General features: G+C 32.6%; 1 protein-coding gene across 1 annotated transcript in view; it reads left to right on the forward strand.

Moving 5' to 3' along the window:
* Positions 1 to 619: 619 nt before the first annotated feature.
* The window catches only part of Drak (Death-associated protein kinase related), a 208,130-nt gene continuing 189,309 nt past the window's right edge, over positions 620 to 19,440 (forward strand). Inside the window, exons 1-2 of the mRNA XM_085814836.1 lie at positions 620 to 952; positions 14,835 to 14,969. Coding sequence (XP_085670962.1) covers positions 14,854 to 14,969 — 116 coding nt within the window. The 5' untranslated portion in view covers positions 620 to 952; positions 14,835 to 14,853. The remainder of the gene's footprint in view (positions 953 to 14,834; positions 14,970 to 19,440) is intronic.

Consider the following 19,440-nt stretch of genomic DNA (forward strand, 5'->3'; position numbering starts at 1 on the left):
TAACACTTAAAATTCACTGCTTTCCAATATATATTATTTTGAAAAATATTTCAAGTCATTTTACCATAAACATTTAAATTTTAAAATAATAAAACTGTTTGTAATTGATTAATAAGAAATACAATTAACAAATTCTATCAGGGAAAAAAAGTAACACAGAGTTACGTTTTCGGTTATTCTTCTCGGATTATGTTTGTAATTAATTGTGAGGAAAAATTCGTGAAATTTTACTTTTGAAAATTTTTGTCCTGTAAATAGCAATAATACGTTTTAGTAGTGAGTTAAAGTCAACAAATAGAGTATACATATTTTCAATACATATTCGAATGCGAAAAATTTAAGATGAGTGTTTATCATCTCTGTTTCTGTAAATATTTTTTATAATAAATACAACGCGCTCAAAACTGAAAACATTTGAAAGAATTTTAAATCTTTATACCACTACTACTGCTTCCGTTTACCCACTGAAAGTAAATTTTGGCTTTGAAACGAAGCATTCAAAATTTGGCGACAACTCCGTTGGCGAAATCGAGATTGAGATCCCGGCAACCTTTTATCAATGAGGCGATGCCTTGTCCGGAGGCAGATTTCAAACGGACGTGAGTTCTTGTCTGTAAGTGTTGTGAAGTGTTTCATAGACTTACTTGTTGAGTTTCTTGATTGTTGAGTTGATTAATTAAAAAACTGTGTCTTCTATTTAAAATTCCTTCCGAAATCTCTCTGTGGTGTTACAGCAATATGTGATAAACTTATTTGAATCTTATGACGGTTGTGTTACTAGTCTGAAACAGTTACTGTGATTTTTTTGTGTGTTACTAAATGATACTACGTTAACTCGTTTATGATTTATGGATATTTTTGCTTTTATTGAGGTTGCATATCATTGGATATAGAACTTAAAAATCTGTGTACTTTCAACTCTTTTCGTTTAGAGTCGTTTCTATATTGACAGGTAAGAAATGAAATTGTCATTTTACAATTTTTAGTTGCCGTTGCCTTCACTGTAGCACGGTGAACCATCTGGATCAGGAATAACTATGTAAATATAATTAATTAACCCTGAGGCAACTTATTGGGTGAAAGCAGAATTAATTATGCAGTAAATTAACATTAATATTTAAATGTTTTAATTTTATGTATTAGTTTATTACATTTATTCTGTGTTGTACATTGGGAGTTGTACATTTAAAAATTTCTCATTATATCAGAATTGCTTTAATTTTAATCGCACGCTTTAAATTAAAAGTATTCGTACGTTTTTATCACGAAACTTAAGATTTTCGCGTATTTGTGTTGTTGACATGATCAATAGGAAGCCTGTACTGCAGCGGAACATGAGGCATATACAAAATTTATTACAGCTCATTGGTAAATTTTTCTGCTCAAACTGTTATAGGTAATTTGAAATAATTTATAGAATTCAGGGGTTAGCATTTACCCCTTCCCAAATTAATTTTTTTAGTTTATTTGCTGAAAACTTTTTGTATTTCTTACTTCATCACCAACTAATCAAGAAAAAATAAGAATTACGAGGGGGGCAATTCTTTAATTTTTGGGTATATAGTCTTCTATGGTAAGTATTCAAATTTGAATATTATTGTATTTAAACCCCGTGGTTTCTACGTTCAAGAATTTAAGATAAACAAAAGTAACTAACAACATATTTACGATTTAAAAAAGTGGTTTCCCCATAAACAAAGAAAGTCAGTTCCATTAAGAGAGTAATTGGAATCAATGAGTTACTCTGTAAAATCTGAAAGGCAATTAGCTTAAATAACTCTATAATGAAAAATATCATTTCGGACATTGGTTTATAAAGAAAAGATACTGATTACAAATGTGCCGACTAATTTGGAAATTAATCAAGCATAACCAAATTTATTTTGTATTAAAAATTCACAAATTTTAATAACAGTTACTTTCTCCACAATATTTGAAAAATAACTATTTTCTTAACGCTATTTATGTCACGCTTCAGTGCAGGAAAACAATGCTTAAACCGGAAGTCACTTCCGTTCTTAAGAAAGTCATGTTTAGGAGGACGGGGGATGTGTCTTTGCTTATACCTTCTTGCGTGTTTTTAACTTTATTCATCTTAGAGGGCATCATGTTCTGTTTTTCTAGATGATTTATAAGAGACAATTCGTGACGTAATCGTTATTTACTTTTCACGTAGCATAGTTCCGAAACCGATGTTTCAAAAAGCAAAAGTTATGAGACAAATTTTCAGGCGTTAAGGCATAAGAACCGTTATGAAATTGCTATTTTATATGTATGTTTATATCTCACCTTTACTAGTCAATAGATGGTTACTTGGGTTAATGTATAAAATTTTGTAAGGCTACAGTTTGAGTGGAATCGTAATGACTATATTCGTAATAATTAGAAATTTGTGGTATACATACGGTCAAATGTAATGCTTTGATTAAGATTCGAAATTCCTTTTAACTCATATTTATAGTCTTTTTTACACGGATCAACTGAATAATATAAATTTTATTATTATTGCACCATTTAATATATTAATATTTTTTATATTTATTCCCAAAATCGAACTGTACATTTTTATGTAACATATTTGTAACTTTCTCTTAACAAAATTTATTTCTAGAGGAGAAACACAAACCCCAAATAATGTGATGAATGTGGTTTCGTTTCTTAATTAATTTCATGATTTTAGTGGTTTGCTGTAATTTTATTAAATATGTGCTATAAACTAATTTCTGAGATATAAAATTGACATTTGGTATTTCACCTGTAATATCAAACAGTAACTAATTTTTTCAACCAGGGATTCTTAAACTTTTTCCAGTTGCGACTCCCAAGACCCCATAATATTTATAAATTTTTGTGGGACCCCATATGTATTGCGCAAATCCGACATACGCGTCAGTGAAACTCTCAATGAAAATTTTAAATAAGTAACAGACGAAATCACAGCATCACGTGCAAAGCAAGGAAAATGAACGTTTCTATTATAAAAAGAGAAATGCATCGAAACGTTTTCGTTTTTTTTTTTTTTTTTCTTTGTCTGTATTGTCTTATCTTTATCTATTTTCAGATACATTGTGTAAAAATATTTAGTAATTGTAAAATTATTATAATAAGTTAAAGAAATATCAAAACTGCGAAAATTTTTGGCTGCAAGTCGCGACCCACAGTTTAAGAAATCCTGTTATAAACGATAAAACTGCCGGTACAGTGTTACAATATTATTTCCAAATTGAGTTCCGCTGTTATACGGAAATAGCATCGATTCTACTACTACCTCATATCAAGAAGAGGTACATAGTCGTGGATCAATACTAAGAATTGCGGATTTTTATTTTGTAACAAAAATATCTTGTACCATATCAATCGAAAACTGAAAACGCAGTAGCTGATATTTATTTTCGCTAAAGATGTTTATTTTACTGATGTTACTTGTAATAAAAAGTACTTAACGAAATTTGTACTATGAAACTATCATCATTTCTTACCTTAATAAAAACCAAATTACTCTTGCCATGGTACGTAATATATAGCATTAGAAACAACCTATAAAAACTAACGAAGACGGTGCGTATTTCATGTTTTGCTTTTTCAATGAATATTCATAATGTGAGTTTTTTTGCTTTTAAATCGCTAAAATTATTTTAGCAACATAATTAAAATTTGAAAGATAAATATTTTATGTTATGTGAAATGGCAACGCTCTGGTACTTGTTATATGCGAGGCTGCATGGTAGGTATATAAAATTTGGTCATGTTTCGCGTGATTGCAGGAAATGTCTAGTCGCATAAATAATAAATGTAAGATAGCGTAATGGAATTTAACAGTCCAAAAATTTTGGAAGTGATACATTTTGGATATTCCCCATGTAAAACCAAAAAACCTAAGTTAGAAATGTCTGTAGTTTAATTTTTCCAAAATATTTGGATTGTTGTGTCACGATACGCTATCATACATTTGTTATTTGTTGGCATTCTGGGAAATATGAAATATACTATTTATGCAACCTTGCAAATAGCCAGTTTCCAGAGCGTTGCCATTTCACACGTGGCGAAATACTTATGTTTCGAATTTTGCGTGTTTTGCTACTGCAGATTGAGCGACTTAGAAGGAAAAAGAAAAAGTACTTACTAATTTAAATCTTTACTTTATCTTTACTCAGTATAAGATAATGTATAATAATCCAACTGGTAGTTTTAATGAAGATTTACAGGTTTATGGTACTAAATAATGTTTCTTACACCATGTTGTACTTACTTTGTTAGAGTGATTTAGTATTAAAAGCGTTCCGGCGTTCCTCGAAAAAATAAATAAATAAACCTAGTCCACTATTCCCTGAAAATGACTTTTATCGTTTTAGAAGAGTTTTGGTGGTAATCTATTTTAAACCGATGCTTCAACCACAACATTTTAGGTCTAGCAGAAAATTCTGTCCATTTGGGAAGTGAAGGAAAATGTTACATTTTTCATACCTTTTATAATTTTTGTGCAGTATAATTTCCATTGTTTCTTATAACCTCTTGCCAGCTTGACGGGAATTTGTAGGTACCATTTTTGAAAAATGTCTTTTCCTTAGAGGCGAAGGACTCAAATAGTGCTTCTCTGACATCTGATTCAGTTTTAAATATCCTCTTTCAAACAATTTCGTAAGGGAGGAAACGAGGGCTAGTCGGAGTTTGACTGCTTTATTTCAATGGTTCATTTGTTGACAGTAGCTCTCCGAATTGAGCTCTTTTTTTTAGGTTTTAAAAGCTTATAATGTATTGGGCCTTTAACGTCCTACTATGCGCATAGCATTCTCTTATTCAAACTCAACTCGATTTACAGGTGGAAGGGCGCATAGTATACTCTTTTTTTTCTAATGATGTTTACGTAGGTAATTAATTCACTTCTCATTCCTAGTTATCATCCGGTCCAAAAACGATTCATTTTTGTTCCGAGCAAGCAGAAATGCGTATATGACGACTCTAACATGAAAAATTTTCTCATTTAACTCATGAGGCACCCATCTGAAATATTTGCAAACAAGACGTAGCTTCTGAATATGGTCCGAAATAATTTATTGAGTTTTGATAATATCGTCATCGATCAAATCTGGCTGCCCACAGCGTGGTTTGTCAAGGTCGAAATCACCTGCTTCAAATTTTTCGAACCATCTTCTGCAGATTTTTACCCAAAACTGCATCTCCACCAAAAATTTCAACGCGCGTCTGTAGCATTTCTTCCTGATTGGAATTCGTACAAAATACGTCATGAATGAACTTCGACTATAGGCATTTTACATGATCGCGTCTCATTTAATGATGACATGAAGCGCTTTTGTTACAGAAATGCAATGATAAAGATCCATGAACACCTGAATGCGTGTTGAAACTTAAAATAACATTATCGGACAGAACTTTCCGGTGAATGCGTGTTGAAACTTGAAATAACATTATCGGACAGAACTTTCCGGTAGACATAATATTAATAATTAAAGCAGTTATGATTTTAACTTTTAGACGTAACTTTGCAAAACATAAACAAATTTAATATTTTTTTAGCTAACTTAAGACGTTTTCTTAAGAAAAATAGAGCCGTCTTTCTGTTCACATTACAATGCATGTAAAACAGTAATCCGTCCAACCTGCCATTTAAGGAACATGCTGCGAAAACAAATCTCTATAAAATACAAATTTTGCAAACTTAGAAATTGTCAGGGTTCCTTGGTTTATCAGAAATAACTCATTTTATGCAGATTTAAGAACTGACGTCATTTCCAAAATTGCTCAATTTTTTTTTTTTTTTACAGTATTAGACATCATCAAAGCACTGCCTTGTCATTTCAAAATCATCAACTGCGACCACAATATAAACACGTCTACCCGTTCAACATTTCTCTTTTGTAACAATTGGCATTATTTTAAAATGACACTTTGGCGTCCTTCACACGAAGAACTTTAAATGTTCTTCAACGGGTATTTATTTCACTGCTGATAATTACACTTAACTCTCATTAGCTGCAACTTCCCTGAAATTTAAAGTGCTATATGTTCTTGTAACTTAATTTTGCTTATATAAAATTATTTTTTGCTCATTTTTATAACGATTTATGTAAAATTATTTTGTTACTCATTTATGTAATTTATGATAATATGCACTCATATTGCCTGTTGATTATTGCATGGGTACACATATGCACTCCTTTAGACTGCAATTAGCGTGTCAGTATGATACCTGGTGGGCAGAGTTAATTCATCTGACATTAGTAATGTTATATAAGATCAGCCGGAAATTGGTAATTTGATCATAAATCGGTAGTTCTAATTCTAGCAAGAAGGTAATGACACTCGTAAAAACAGAAATGTATTTGTTACTCATTTCTATTTTTACGAGTTGCACATTTCTGTTTTAAGCGTCGATTGCTATCAAATGATACTGTGATCAAAGAAAACATCATACGGTAATTCATAACATCATACGGTAAAATTCGAGAGAATGATTTAGAATTAATTGATTTTTTCTGATATTATTGATGTGTAATCCGAATATATAGCTTTCGTTTCTTTCTCCCCCATTCAGACAATTGTTTCGAAATAATAGCTACTCATTTTGAAGTACCTTGAACTGCTTGCGGTTAAATATTGGTAAATTTAAATGAAAGGGACAGGAGATTTACTTTCGCGTTGTATGTTTCGCCAGTTATTTCGAGTTACCGAAATTTGAGTCAATGAAGTTCTATTATATATTAATATTCAAATGTTAGAAAAATACTTTCGTATTTTAATGTCATAGTTCATTTTTTAATATTCTCTTAACATTACTTTTCTATAGACATTTTATCTTCGTAAAACGTATGAAAGATTGAGAAGTGATTTTTTAAAAAATTGCTCATCTGATTTAATTCCCGGAACACAGCAACTGTGCTACATAAGTATGTGTATCTAGAACGTTCATGATTATATGTTATAAATATATTAAACTCATTTCATCCCTGAGCCCACCAGCGGCCGAGCGGTGAAGTCGCTGAACACTGGTAATTATCATGTTTTTTCCTCATGTGTAACGTGTATACGAGACAATTTCGTTACGATACGTTTCGTTACGTATACGAGATCAAGTCCTCTATAAAGGCATCCCTCCCTTTAGGCATATAGCCGTCGAGTGCTTTGCCGTAATCAAATAAACTTAACCGTTTCATCTCTAAATATCCATTTGTATGATCAGAATGCTTATTCGATCAGGTAAGCCATCGAAAGGAGCATGCAAAGCTCGAAACGAAAAGTGGCTTTACTGCCTGTTACCAGCAAAATGGGAACTTCCTAAATTATCATATCTCTTTTTTTCGAAATGTGTTTGAAGATGATAGCTGCCAAGCAAAATAAATAAAATATTGAAAAATATAAGCATTCTGAAAGTAAAAATTTATGATGCAAGTATAAAATAGTAAGCCTTTGTAAGATTGCCTATACCTCGTCGAGAAATTTTGCTGAAAATGCTAGCTAGTAGCAATTCGTCAGCGTCGTGATAAATTTTAGCTGTTGAATCCAGCCATACAGATAATGTATTCGCCTGAAGTACTTTGCTATTAATAAATTGCTTAATAAGCTCATTGGAGTTGTTGATTTGATAGCAGAATTTGAGAGCAGAATAAACCGTAGTTATTAGTTTTATTGAAAGCTTCAGTGTAATATAATTAACTGAACACTTATTATTTTGTTAAATGGAATATTCTTTGGTTTTGGGGGAGGGGAGAGAACTGATTTTATGTTAAAAAGGTCTCTCTGTCTCACCAATAAGGAATTTAGAACCAAAATTTTTATTCTACATTTCAAAACGTTATGAAATGCAGGTTAGGAGTATGCAGGCTTTGATTACGAATTTCATTAGTATTTGATAGGTAAGCTTAAACAGCTGTTAATACTAACTGTTAAAAGCTGTGTCGAGAAAACGAAGTACGTTTTTCCTCTAAATATGTAGAACATTTGTTTTGACTTTTTTCCTCCTTAAGTTAGGATAGATAATAAGGTTTCGTAGAAAGGTTTAGATAAGAAATGTAATTATCTTCTGCTAGCCGTATAATTTTTATTCTTCTGTGTATGTTATTATTGTAACTGTTTTAGAATAACCAGAACGAGTTTTGAACGCTCGTTTTCATGTTTTTAGGCTATTCCCCCTTCTCATTTTTATGTCATTATTTTCGATGTTTCTCGAAATTATATTTCGATTCGAAGCAAAATATTGAACATTAATTTTTTTAAATGAAATCGCTTCTGGAATGTTTCATAATCTTTCAGTTTTCATTCCTTTTAGCTTGCTTTCTGACTTAGCATATCAAATGATATTTAATATATATGTATGTAAGGTAATCTGGAAACTTTAGATTTGCAGTCTAACATCTTGAAGCTGTATGATTAAAATTTCAAAAGGTGTTAAATTAATATAAAATAATCATAATATTAAAAAAATTGCTGTGTGATCTCATTCTATATGCAGAATACATGAAACATTTTTAAATGAAGCAATTAAGATAAATCTAATTAACTGAAGAATCAAACACAGAAATTAAAGATACTGAATATAATAAGATATTATGTTTAAAGAGAAGTGCTCAAAATGACGGCGCCAAATGGTAGGAAGAGAATTTGCTGTGGCATAAAGTCATACGGAGACTTATGCACTTAGTAAAGAATACTTCGCTATTTAAGTGCTAGGTATGTATTTATCTCACTGGATCGCTTGTGTACGAGGCTTGCAACAAATATGTCTCTCAAGAAAGAACATGACATCGGAAACAATAAATACCTCGAAGGTGTGTTTAATAATTTAGATTCAGTTTAACAGTATTTAGGTAATCATTTTAGTTGCAGGTTTTTCTAGGAGTACTGAGAGAAGTCCCTTTGAGATTCACTGTCGTTAAGTTGTTATCAAGTAAGTTGTTATCAAATGAGGAATCGAAATTACACAAATCCGTTCAAATTATGTCTTTCATTTATAACAGCATTTATGCTAGAACAGGATTTTCGCGTTATGTTGAAATGGAAACAATACAAAAAATAAACTCAATATCGATCCAACCATGCGACCATTAGCCAGGCCTAGCCAGGATCGTATTTCTAATATCGACGCTTCCAGATTGGATAATACTGTCCCTCTTTTTTTCTGAATTCGCTGTTCTAGTTTCCTATTTAAACCTGAAAGTTGAGTAATTTAATGGTTAACAACTTTTTAAATATTCATGCGGCCCACTATTGCATTTTTTGATCTAGAGGTTTCGGTGATCTTCATGATGCAGTTGGCGATTTTTTCAAAAATTGTTGTTTGAGTTTATAAAACGGCGTTTGTTTTCTGTGTTTCATTAACCATCTTCCTAAAATATTAAGTTCTTTTGTTGTAGCACTTTTTATGCAAGTGAAAGCTTCGAAAATCACACATCACAAATATTCTCAAGTAATAAATCGTGTGTTTGATTAGTATCAGAGATCATTAGGGTATTTCAGACCAGTCACATGAACTGTACTCTCGGCAGGATTCGAATCACGGTTCTTCCCAGTTTGCTCTGCAAGCTGGACATGTTGATCACTCGCACCACAAGAGTACTCACGGAGGAATGAGATTATTCGTTACAGGTGTTGTTGGCAAATTAAATTCTTTTTTGGCAAACTGATTGCTGGAAAATTTAAATGTGTGACTTGTAAGATTTAAGACAAGTAGCTGTAATTTTTCACTCTGTTCAGTGTCCACTTGATGATATTCTGTTCAGTGTCCACTTGATGATATTTAAAAAAAGATTATGCAGATATTACTTTGTTGAATTTATAAAATTTTAGAATAATCTGATCGAATTTTAATGCATTTTTACACGAAAAAATAAATTCTTTGTCTATAAAAAGGCAGTATGAGAGAATAAATGGAATGAAGTATCTAATAAAAACGAAAGACGAAACGAAAAAACACTAGAAGGCAACGAAAAAAGACACTAGAAACCCAAAAAACTTTTTAGTATTATATATATATATATATATATATATATAAAAATCGACCCTCCCCCCAAAAAAAATAGATATTGGCTGTATATACTCGCGTATAAATCGATGTGTAAAGCCCGAAAATCGATTATAAAGTATAACGTTCAAAAAGATGGCATTCAAATTTTTTGTACGATTTTAGACATAGGTACTTAGATTATATAGGTAATTGGTATTCTTCCTTTAGTTACGAATGTAATTTCGTAAGAATACTTTGTTAGACTTTAAAAATGAGCTATTTAAATGAACTGTATTTTATGAAATAAACGAAAAATAAACTTTATTTTAGGGGAGGGGGGGGGGAAGAAACTTTGTTCGAAATTTTAAGCATTTTTAATCATCCTTCTGTGAAGCTGAAACCTTATCATTTTTATTTACCATATTGTAATTCTCGCAATTTTTTATTTAGTCGGTGTTGTGGTTACATAACTTCTGGATGCAAATTTTTGGCACTCGGCTTATACTTCCGACATTATAAAATACCGTAAATTATATGACTCGAATATACGATACTTTTTAATAAGAGAGTATTTATTACCAGTAGCCGGAGGTCTGAACTTCGAAAAAATTGGTAGCTTAGGTCCTGGCTGTTGAACTGGCTGGCTTGTCGAATCGTCTATAGTTAGTCTCATATGTAATAGGAAAGGTAGCCAATTATCCTTTGAAATTTATTCACGGAGTCATCTCTACCCTTAGGCGAAATTAACTCTGCATTAAAAATGACAACTTAATATTGCTGAATTTGTTTTTAAAATGGAAGTATAAAAATCAAACACTGGAAGAAAAATGTTTAAATTCTCAAGATTTTCCCCCAGTTACGTGTATATTGATATCGTTTCGAAAATGCACATAGACTACCTTTCCCCCTCCGGCCCACCAGCGGCCAAGCGGTGAAGTCGCTGAAAACTAACAGTTCGGTCCGGTGTTCGAATCCCCTCTTAGAATGTTATCTTTTCCGTTAGGCAGATAGCCCACGACTATTTTGCCATGATCAAATAAACCAAATCGATCTCCTCCCCTATAAAAAGTTACACCCTCATAGAATTTAACGCATCCAGCAATCTCGTTATAATTTGTATCATTTTGGCATGCAAATGTTTCTAAATTTACTGTCGTGGATTAAAATACGTGCTTGTTAACTGACCAGTTTCTATAGCCTTCATCCAGGACTCTTATCTAATAATATAAAATCGGAAGGGATGTGACCTTTCTGGAATGATCTTAGCTGTTTTAGAAAAAAATTGAGTTTGATTCTTAAAGTTTAGAGACACCATTTGGAACTTGAAAACTCTATCAAAAATTGCCATACAGGTATTGCTAAATATTGCTTTTTTGTATAGCGTAGAATCATGTAAAGACTACTGAAGCATCACATACCTATGCTACACACTTAATGGCGTATCAGTAGCCGAGTACAAATGGAATATTCATTAATAATTTGTTCCGTGTTCAGTTCTCCACGACTGAACCAGAAATGAATTTTTAATGATTTCCGCCATGTGAAATGGGAGCCAGTTTAACGTAGAAAATTCCTGTACTAAACATCCCCTCCTCGAAGATAGTTAAAAATCGAATACCTTGCCGTAATAAATAATCTAACCTTATCATTTATCAGCCATCATAGTCAACAGAATTGGGATTAAACGTGGATTTCATTAAGGAAGAATTAAGCACTTTTTCCTTGTTTTATCTCACTGGAGTATAAACTATAAATATTGGAAACACGAGTGTTAAAAAATCTACTCAAGATAATGCATGGTAATCAAATGTAACAAGAATTAGAGAAGTCGCTCGTTGTTACTGTCATATTTTCAAATCGGGGAAAAAAAAAAAAAAAAGGGTTGAATCCTTTTTCACATCTATAGGAAAGACTCATTCTTGTACCATGGAAAAGAAACAGGTTGCTTGACCGGCGTATCGCACGTTTCTGGTACACCTTTGTTTCCGGAGGGGGCAGACCTACCTAGGTCGAGCCCAAACATGCCGTCAAACTTCTTTTTTGTATTATTTTTTTCTTTCCTCTTGAATTCTAGCTGTTTATTTTTTGTTGATCCCCTTCTCTCTTGGCCTTCTAAAGTTCTTTGTTCTGGGTGAAAAAAGCGTTTCCAGAACGTTAATTTTTTTTTTTCCTCTGTTGAAAAATAAAATTTACATTAGTGAAAATGTTTACTATTTTGTCCAGCAAAGGCTTCGGGTGCGGTTTTAAAAGTAATCAGTGGGTTTTTACACAGCGTTTAACCTCCAAAATGTTTTTATTTCTGTTCAGAGATGTTGCAAGATGTTGTGATCTGTAAAACAGTAATAGGTTTGATGAACGGTGAATTCAACTTTTAAATTTGCAATATAATTTTAACCAGTTTTGTCACTTTTCCGTTACTTGACGAAAACATTATCAAAGGAATAATTAAAAACTCGAAGTCTGTTTTGTAAAAACTTATCGGAAAACAGTTTTTATGAATTTAGAAAGAAAGAATAATCGCATAATGATTTATATGCTGAATAGTTACGGTTGAATATATTCAACCCGTTTTTGCTTTCTTTATTGCATATTCTAAATTTAAGAGCTTTAACAGGAAGGCTATATTTAGCCAGCCTTTCAGTAGCTGAGTGGTTAAGATAGCTAAATTTGTATATATTTGCATTTCCTTTATCTTCTATAGCAAGCAATGTCATTTTATAGTTTTTACTTCATCATTTAACCTTGAATCGGTTCTTTTTTCTGCTTTAATGAATAAAAGTTATCTTTAAATCATTATTCTGGTAATCCTTTAGCTCTCCGGATCTTCTTTCCCGGGTTTTGGTATCATAAATCAGTTAATCAGATATAATAAAATTAAAGCCCTTTTATCCACGTAACGAATTAATATTTGGAAGTACATAATAAGCGTAAGTAAATGTCTTTGTAAAGAAAATATTAATGCCAAACATATATGTATATCTTACCTTTTTAATGGAATCTTACATTTGTGATCTGAGAACATGTAATGTCACTTAATCACTTCTTGATCTCATTTCGCCACCACACTTTGAAAGGGGTTATTTTCAGCGTGCACGCAGTATCATCGACACCATGCCCAAATTATGAATAGGCAAAATGTAACTTTTTAAAAAAGCTTCTTCGTCTTTTTTTTTTTTTTTTCTCAAATTTTTATCTCATAAAATCTCGTGCAGCTTTTGCTTTTTTGAGAAAACACAAAAACACCAGGAAAAGCATAAAAATGCATATAAGTTAAAATATAAAATATGCGCATACGTGATTTTTGTCATGGTTTCGGTGATGTGTTAAAACACTGCTATTACAATTTGTATTTCTATATGCCATATGATCTTTCTTGTTGTACTTAATATAGATTGCATTTTTCTTAAATGTACGACCATACCGTTAGAATATTGCGAATGATCCATTTTTTGCGCAGTTTCATTTCACTGTCCAATTATGTATATCTGTTTCCATTAAATTTTACATTCATAAAAGAAATGACTCTCAAAAATTCGTAATTAACCTTGTACAGAAACAAAAACTGAACAACATTCTAAGTGTAGAATTTAAAAAAATATATTGAAACCAACCGAGAAACATTATGTAGTAAATGCATTTATTAATACTTAGCAGTGTTTCCTTATATCCCATGAAAGAATTTATTAACTGGTTTTCCTAACAAGAATGTAATATGGGCACCGCCCAGTCCTAAATACGAAACTATCAGAATGATGTGTTTGAATATTCTGCAATTTTGTTCTAAATAAAGCATCTCCCTCCCCCAAAAGAAAATCATTTAGGATACAGTTAAAGTGACAAGTACAGAATGCCGACTGGGAGCCATAACTAGATTATAGAGTACGGTTGCGAGTACGATTCGTAAAAGGGGCCTTAGAAGATTAACACTGAAAATAAATTAGGAAATTTTATTTGAAGCAAAATAGGGCCTATTAGGGGCTTAGCCAGTTAACCTAATAAACCGAACCTCGTTGAGGCTTAGCCAGTTAACCTAATAAACCGAACCTCGTTGAGGCTTAGCCAGTTAACCTAATAAACCGAACCTCGTACATCAACTCTGCCGTTGATAGTTCTGTCCACTGTCTATTTGAATGAAAGCATGGGTTTATTGCGACTAGGTTGGAGGATTTATTATTTGATTCTTATTAAACTGGCGAAAATATTTCGACTATATTTTTTTAATCTGTCCTTTTGCATATTCAAAAGAAACACGATGAGAAGTTTTAGAACTTCAAAATTTCATTCTCCTTCTATAGATTTCTCATTTTACAATATCAAATGTTTAAAAGTTTGTTTTATAAAACAAATCTGAATTCAATTTTTTTTCCTAATTGTAGGTTCAGGTAGTTGTTAACAAAAAATAATTTATTCTTGTATTCACGTGAGAAAATTGAGAAAAATCTATTATTAAGTGCGGATAGAGGACTTCCTGTTACGGAAGTTGACAAATGTAATGGTACTCTGCACCATTTCATCTGATAGGAAAAAAAAGAGGGAATTAATTACGGAAGATGTAAAAGCAGTTTGATAATTAAGTATGGAATGAGGATCATTTAAGTTGGAGAATTTCTGAGGAATTTGAAAAGCTTCAAGGAAATAAAATTCGGTCACATGAAGGAAATCTTTTTTACAATCTGACAAGAAAAAAAATTCCTCCATTTATTCCGGGCATAGTGAGAGATGGAAAGCCGTAATCAATCAGTCTTAAATGCAGAATTTAAAAGTTCGGTTTGACAAATAAGTTTTGGGACCGTTACTTATTTTATCAATTATAAAAGTGGGTTTCTAAGTGAAACGAAATATAGGTGACATTCTAATTTTTTTATGTTTTCTGTAGGTGTACATATAACTTTGCGATGGAAAATACTACGTTGCAAGGTCTCCTCAGCGAATCCGTTTGCAAGAAGCCAGTAGTCATAAGGACAGAACCAATTGCTGACAAGTACACTGTGGAGACGAGACCATTTGCCAGGTAAGTTTGGAGCTTTCGAATTAAATTTTACAGCCCTTAACAATTCCTGCAAAACTGTCAGTTTATCTTTCTGAAAACAGTTAAAATAATTTCTAAATTTTGGTACTAAAAAATCTAGAAAATTTTTCTGTGGTTGAATTTAATAATAACAAACATGACTAATATAATGTCTGAAAGTTTATGGCATTAAATTTAGAAGTTCTGAGATTCTTAAGGGCTTTTCGTTTCCTATAAAGCTACATTTTTGGAATATTTAAATTATGCTTGTTATGGTGAACCATACAATAGACCTGATGAAATAAGGACATAATTTTTTTCGCTACAGTAGTGGTATTATTTTGTTAGAAATTAAAAGTAGATTCATTACGATACAGCTTGTAATGTATAAAAGATGGATGCACAAAGAAAAGAAATATATTTTGGTACTTACATATTAACAGAACCATCGTGACGCAGTATGGCGATTTTTTATAGATGAAAATGTAGAAATTAATTATCGGGTGCTAGTTGATGGTTTTCACGCCTTTTTTATTCTTCTTGTTTTTTTTTTTTAAAAAGATTCCCTAGCTATAGGTATTTGTCTTAAATCGGTAAACATTATCAACGTGTGAAAAGAAAACATACTTTAGCAATTTAAAATTCAAATTTTACTTATTAAACAAGGATTATGTAATACATTAAAAAATGCAGCAGCTCTTCAAATCGTTCTGTAATTTTTTTTCGCTATTCTTCATCCGAAGTACACAGCTATCAGTTTTCGCTTAAAAAAAAATCTGAGAATTCCGAAGAGTTGGCTTCGTGCAGAACTCTGCAACAGCGGCTATCTAGGAAACTCATTTCCTCGTTGCTCCCTTTAGAAAATGTTCAGCAAAATTCTGTATTCTTGCAGAAACTTTACCGCAGTTTTTCCTATTGCTGGCAGATTTTAAAGCTCATATTAGCAAAAATTATCAAAATTTGTTTATAAAAACCGTTGGAATAGAATAAAAAAGAACGCATACGAAAATGGCGGCGTTGCTTGACTGAAGGATTGTCATGAGCATGGTCTCTAGTTTAACATATTCTGAAAATTTCGCGATTCGTGAAAATTTGGTCTACTCAGGTGGTTGCGTTAATTACGTTAAGTACCCATATTTCGTATATTGTGCTTTGAAAGAAGGAATAAAATATATACAGCCTTTGGAGTTTATTAAGTTGCTCTGAGAAAAAGCTAATTAGCGTAATAGTTATTGTTACTCTGATAACTTGAGACTCACTCAGAAGCAGTGCACGCAGTATATATTAAATATATATATTGTATATAAATACATACACACATATACGCACGCACTTTTGGTCTCTTGAAAACAGCTCTTTCTCTAAGCACAAATCCATCACGATTGAAGGATTATGGAAAGAAGTCGATGCGGAATAGAAATCAGTACCCCTGAAAATTTTACCAAAACCCTTTCTGTCGTAGAAATCACGATGCAGATTTATAATCCAGTTAAATCCAGTGTAAAAAGGCTATCAGATCGAACCAAAAAAAAAAAAAAAAAAAAAAAAAAACTTTGCATTTTAAACATTAATTAAGAAAGTCCTGAAATCGTCCTAAAAAATGTGTAAACACCCTGTATAGTTCTACTATACGTGAAGTTCAGATTTTTCAGCTGAAGAAAAACTGATTTGCTTGACACAGTTGAGTAGTGTTGACTGAACTTATCTTCATATATGCAAATGTTTTGATATTCGGTATTCGGATTATAAAAAGTGATACTTTAAAAATGTTTCTTCATCATTGTGGTAACCGATTAGAGTAAATATTCTGTGTTTAATTTTAAAAAAGATGGTATATCATTTTCCAAAAATTTACAGAATTCATGGTCTTTTCAATTTCAGTAGGGGGAATCTGTGAATATTTTATTCAGAAATTAAGTTGTAAATGTATTGCGTGACTTACTTCAAAATATGATCTTGACAAAATATATACTGAAGAAAGTAAGAACAATCATTAGAGATCTACGAGTAAAAGCTTTTTAATATTTTTACTGTTTTATGTCTTGGTTTAAGTTCCCTATATTTTATGCCTAATAGTTAGTGAAAATTCTGCGCGTGTCTAATTTGCAACAAAATTTTAGTGACTACTAAGGTAGCATGAGTTTGTACTCTGAAGGGGAACAACATTCTTAACATTTTGCATATTTTCGGTTATTCGCGAAAATAGACCACCCGAATTATTTGCGACCTCCTGTAAGAGGAAGGTGGTAGTGGTGATGGGAAGGAGAGGTTAGGCGCTGTGAAGAGTCTCTGCATGCGAAGTATGATGAGAGTTGACGGTTTGAATGGCGCCCGTTGTCTAGATGGAAATGTAGTTCCGCCCATGTCTCACCTGTACTTTCCTAGAAAGGGCCTCTCATCCGCGGTCTTCCCCGTCCTCTCGCATGCTTAAGATATTAATGGCATAAATCCCATTTCGACCTTCACTTGCAAGGTCGTTATTTTTTGCCGGGCTATAAATCTTTTTTTAACCGTTGATTTTTTTCTGTCCTTTTTATTTTATCATGTGCTGCATAGAAGTTAAATCGCAGGTGAGTTAAGTTTGAGAAAAATTATAATCTAGCAGAATAACTAAATTTGTTTCCAACACCATATGCGAACGGTTAAATCTTAATCAATAGGATTATGACCAGCTCCAGACACTTTGGTAATCGTTCGTGTACAGACAAACAGATCCGAACAGAAATTGTCGAGTTCTGTCTTTCCAGAACAAAAACCAAATAACTAGTTTCGGTAGTATTTCATCTGTTAGAAGTTGTTCCAAATGGTGAGATTTTATCTATCAAGTATAAATTCCAAATAATTTGCGACTGGACTTTGATAACGTTCTCAAGTACTTCCTGTATTCAAATCTCATATTTAACAGAGCGTCTGAAGTTTTCTGATAACAGTGTAAGCAGACATACACAATTCGAACTATTATATTTTATAAAAAAATGGTGGGGTATGAATCATAAAGAAGGATTCATTCTGAGGAAATTCTAAAATTCTGGGATTCATTCTAACGAAAACCGAAGTAACGTAATAACAGCTATGTATGAAAATTCACAGTACCTTTATCAGCAAAGATTTCACTAAATAAACTACCACTTAAAGCCGCCTTTCTGAATTATTTCTGCCCACCAGCGGTAACGTCGCTGAACACTGGTAGTTCGGTCCGAGGTTCGAATCCCGCGAACGGGCTGGCTGCATGGGTGTTTTCGTGGTTTTCCGCATGTGTAACGTGTATACGAGCCAGTTTCCTTAAAACGTCCTCCACGAAGGCATTCAAATCTTAAGGCAGATAGCCCTCGAGTGCTTTGCCGTCATCTAATAAACCAAAACCAAACCTGAATTATTTCTCATACACATTTTCCTGCTGTGGATAAATGTGAGCATTTCGGCAATACCAATGAAGGTCACACGCTCTGTCATCTTTTAGAGAATCTGCGGGCGGTGCCCATGTGCATTGTCCGTAGGTCTGAATTGAAACCAACAGTAAGTACACTGTATCATATCACCTAATTTTAAACCTGGCATAAAATTACTAGAAGCTTGGCTAGTAGTATTCGGAGTGCATAACTCATCAATGGTCGATTATATAAGGTCGCTGGACACTGGTAATTCGATACGGGTTCGGTTCTAGCCTAATCGGCTGGTTGCATGGGCGTTTTTATGCTTTTCCCTTGTGTAACACGAATACGATCTAGCTTCCTTTAAAACCGTCTTCATAAAAGCCCCACATCGCTCAGGCTCTCATGTGCTTTATCTCAGCCAATTATCAAAATGGTCAATTGATAGTATATCGTTTTATCGCATAAAGATATCTGTCGAGTTTCGTTATTTATTTTAATGGGTGCTTCGTAGTTTTCCCTTACACTCTTTCCCTCTCTGTAAAGTAACACCTGTCTGTCCAGCAACCAACCATACTTTCGAGACATTGTATTTTCTTTCTTTTATGAATGAACAGGTACGACGACCGTGATGACACTGGTTTGGTTATGTCTGTGAATAACAATGAAGTATGCAAGTGGTTAATAATCGTCTGCTTTCTCCAGAGTTAATATTTACGAGTTCCTAGTGCATGTATGCTGTAACAAGTAATGATATGACACAAGATATCGAATGATTTAGAGAACCGACTGTAACTGCAAGTTCAGCAACTTTGCTCTTAATTTCTCTAAACTTCTTCGTTCCCTCATAGATTTCACGTAGGAATATAAATTGAGGTCACGAAATTTGTTTTACTGAAAAATTAAAAAAAAAGGGGGGGAGGCTACACTTTCGTTGCCTCTTATTCACGTTTACGCGAATTAATGTGTAGAAATTCCGAATAATCGATAAAAATTACTTATGTTTATTAAAAGTAGAAATAAATATATGTAATATTAAGTATGAATTTCAATAAGTTTATTGCAGTTTCCCGTAAAAATGAATAATAATATTTAACTACAAG

The sequence above is a fragment of the Stegodyphus dumicola genome, chromosome 4 (assembly GCF_044657685.1).
Source record: "Stegodyphus dumicola isolate Sdum_Otavi_A_Nest chromosome 4, ASM4465768v1".
Taxonomy (NCBI): Eukaryota; Metazoa; Arthropoda; class Arachnida; order Araneae; family Eresidae; genus Stegodyphus; species Stegodyphus dumicola.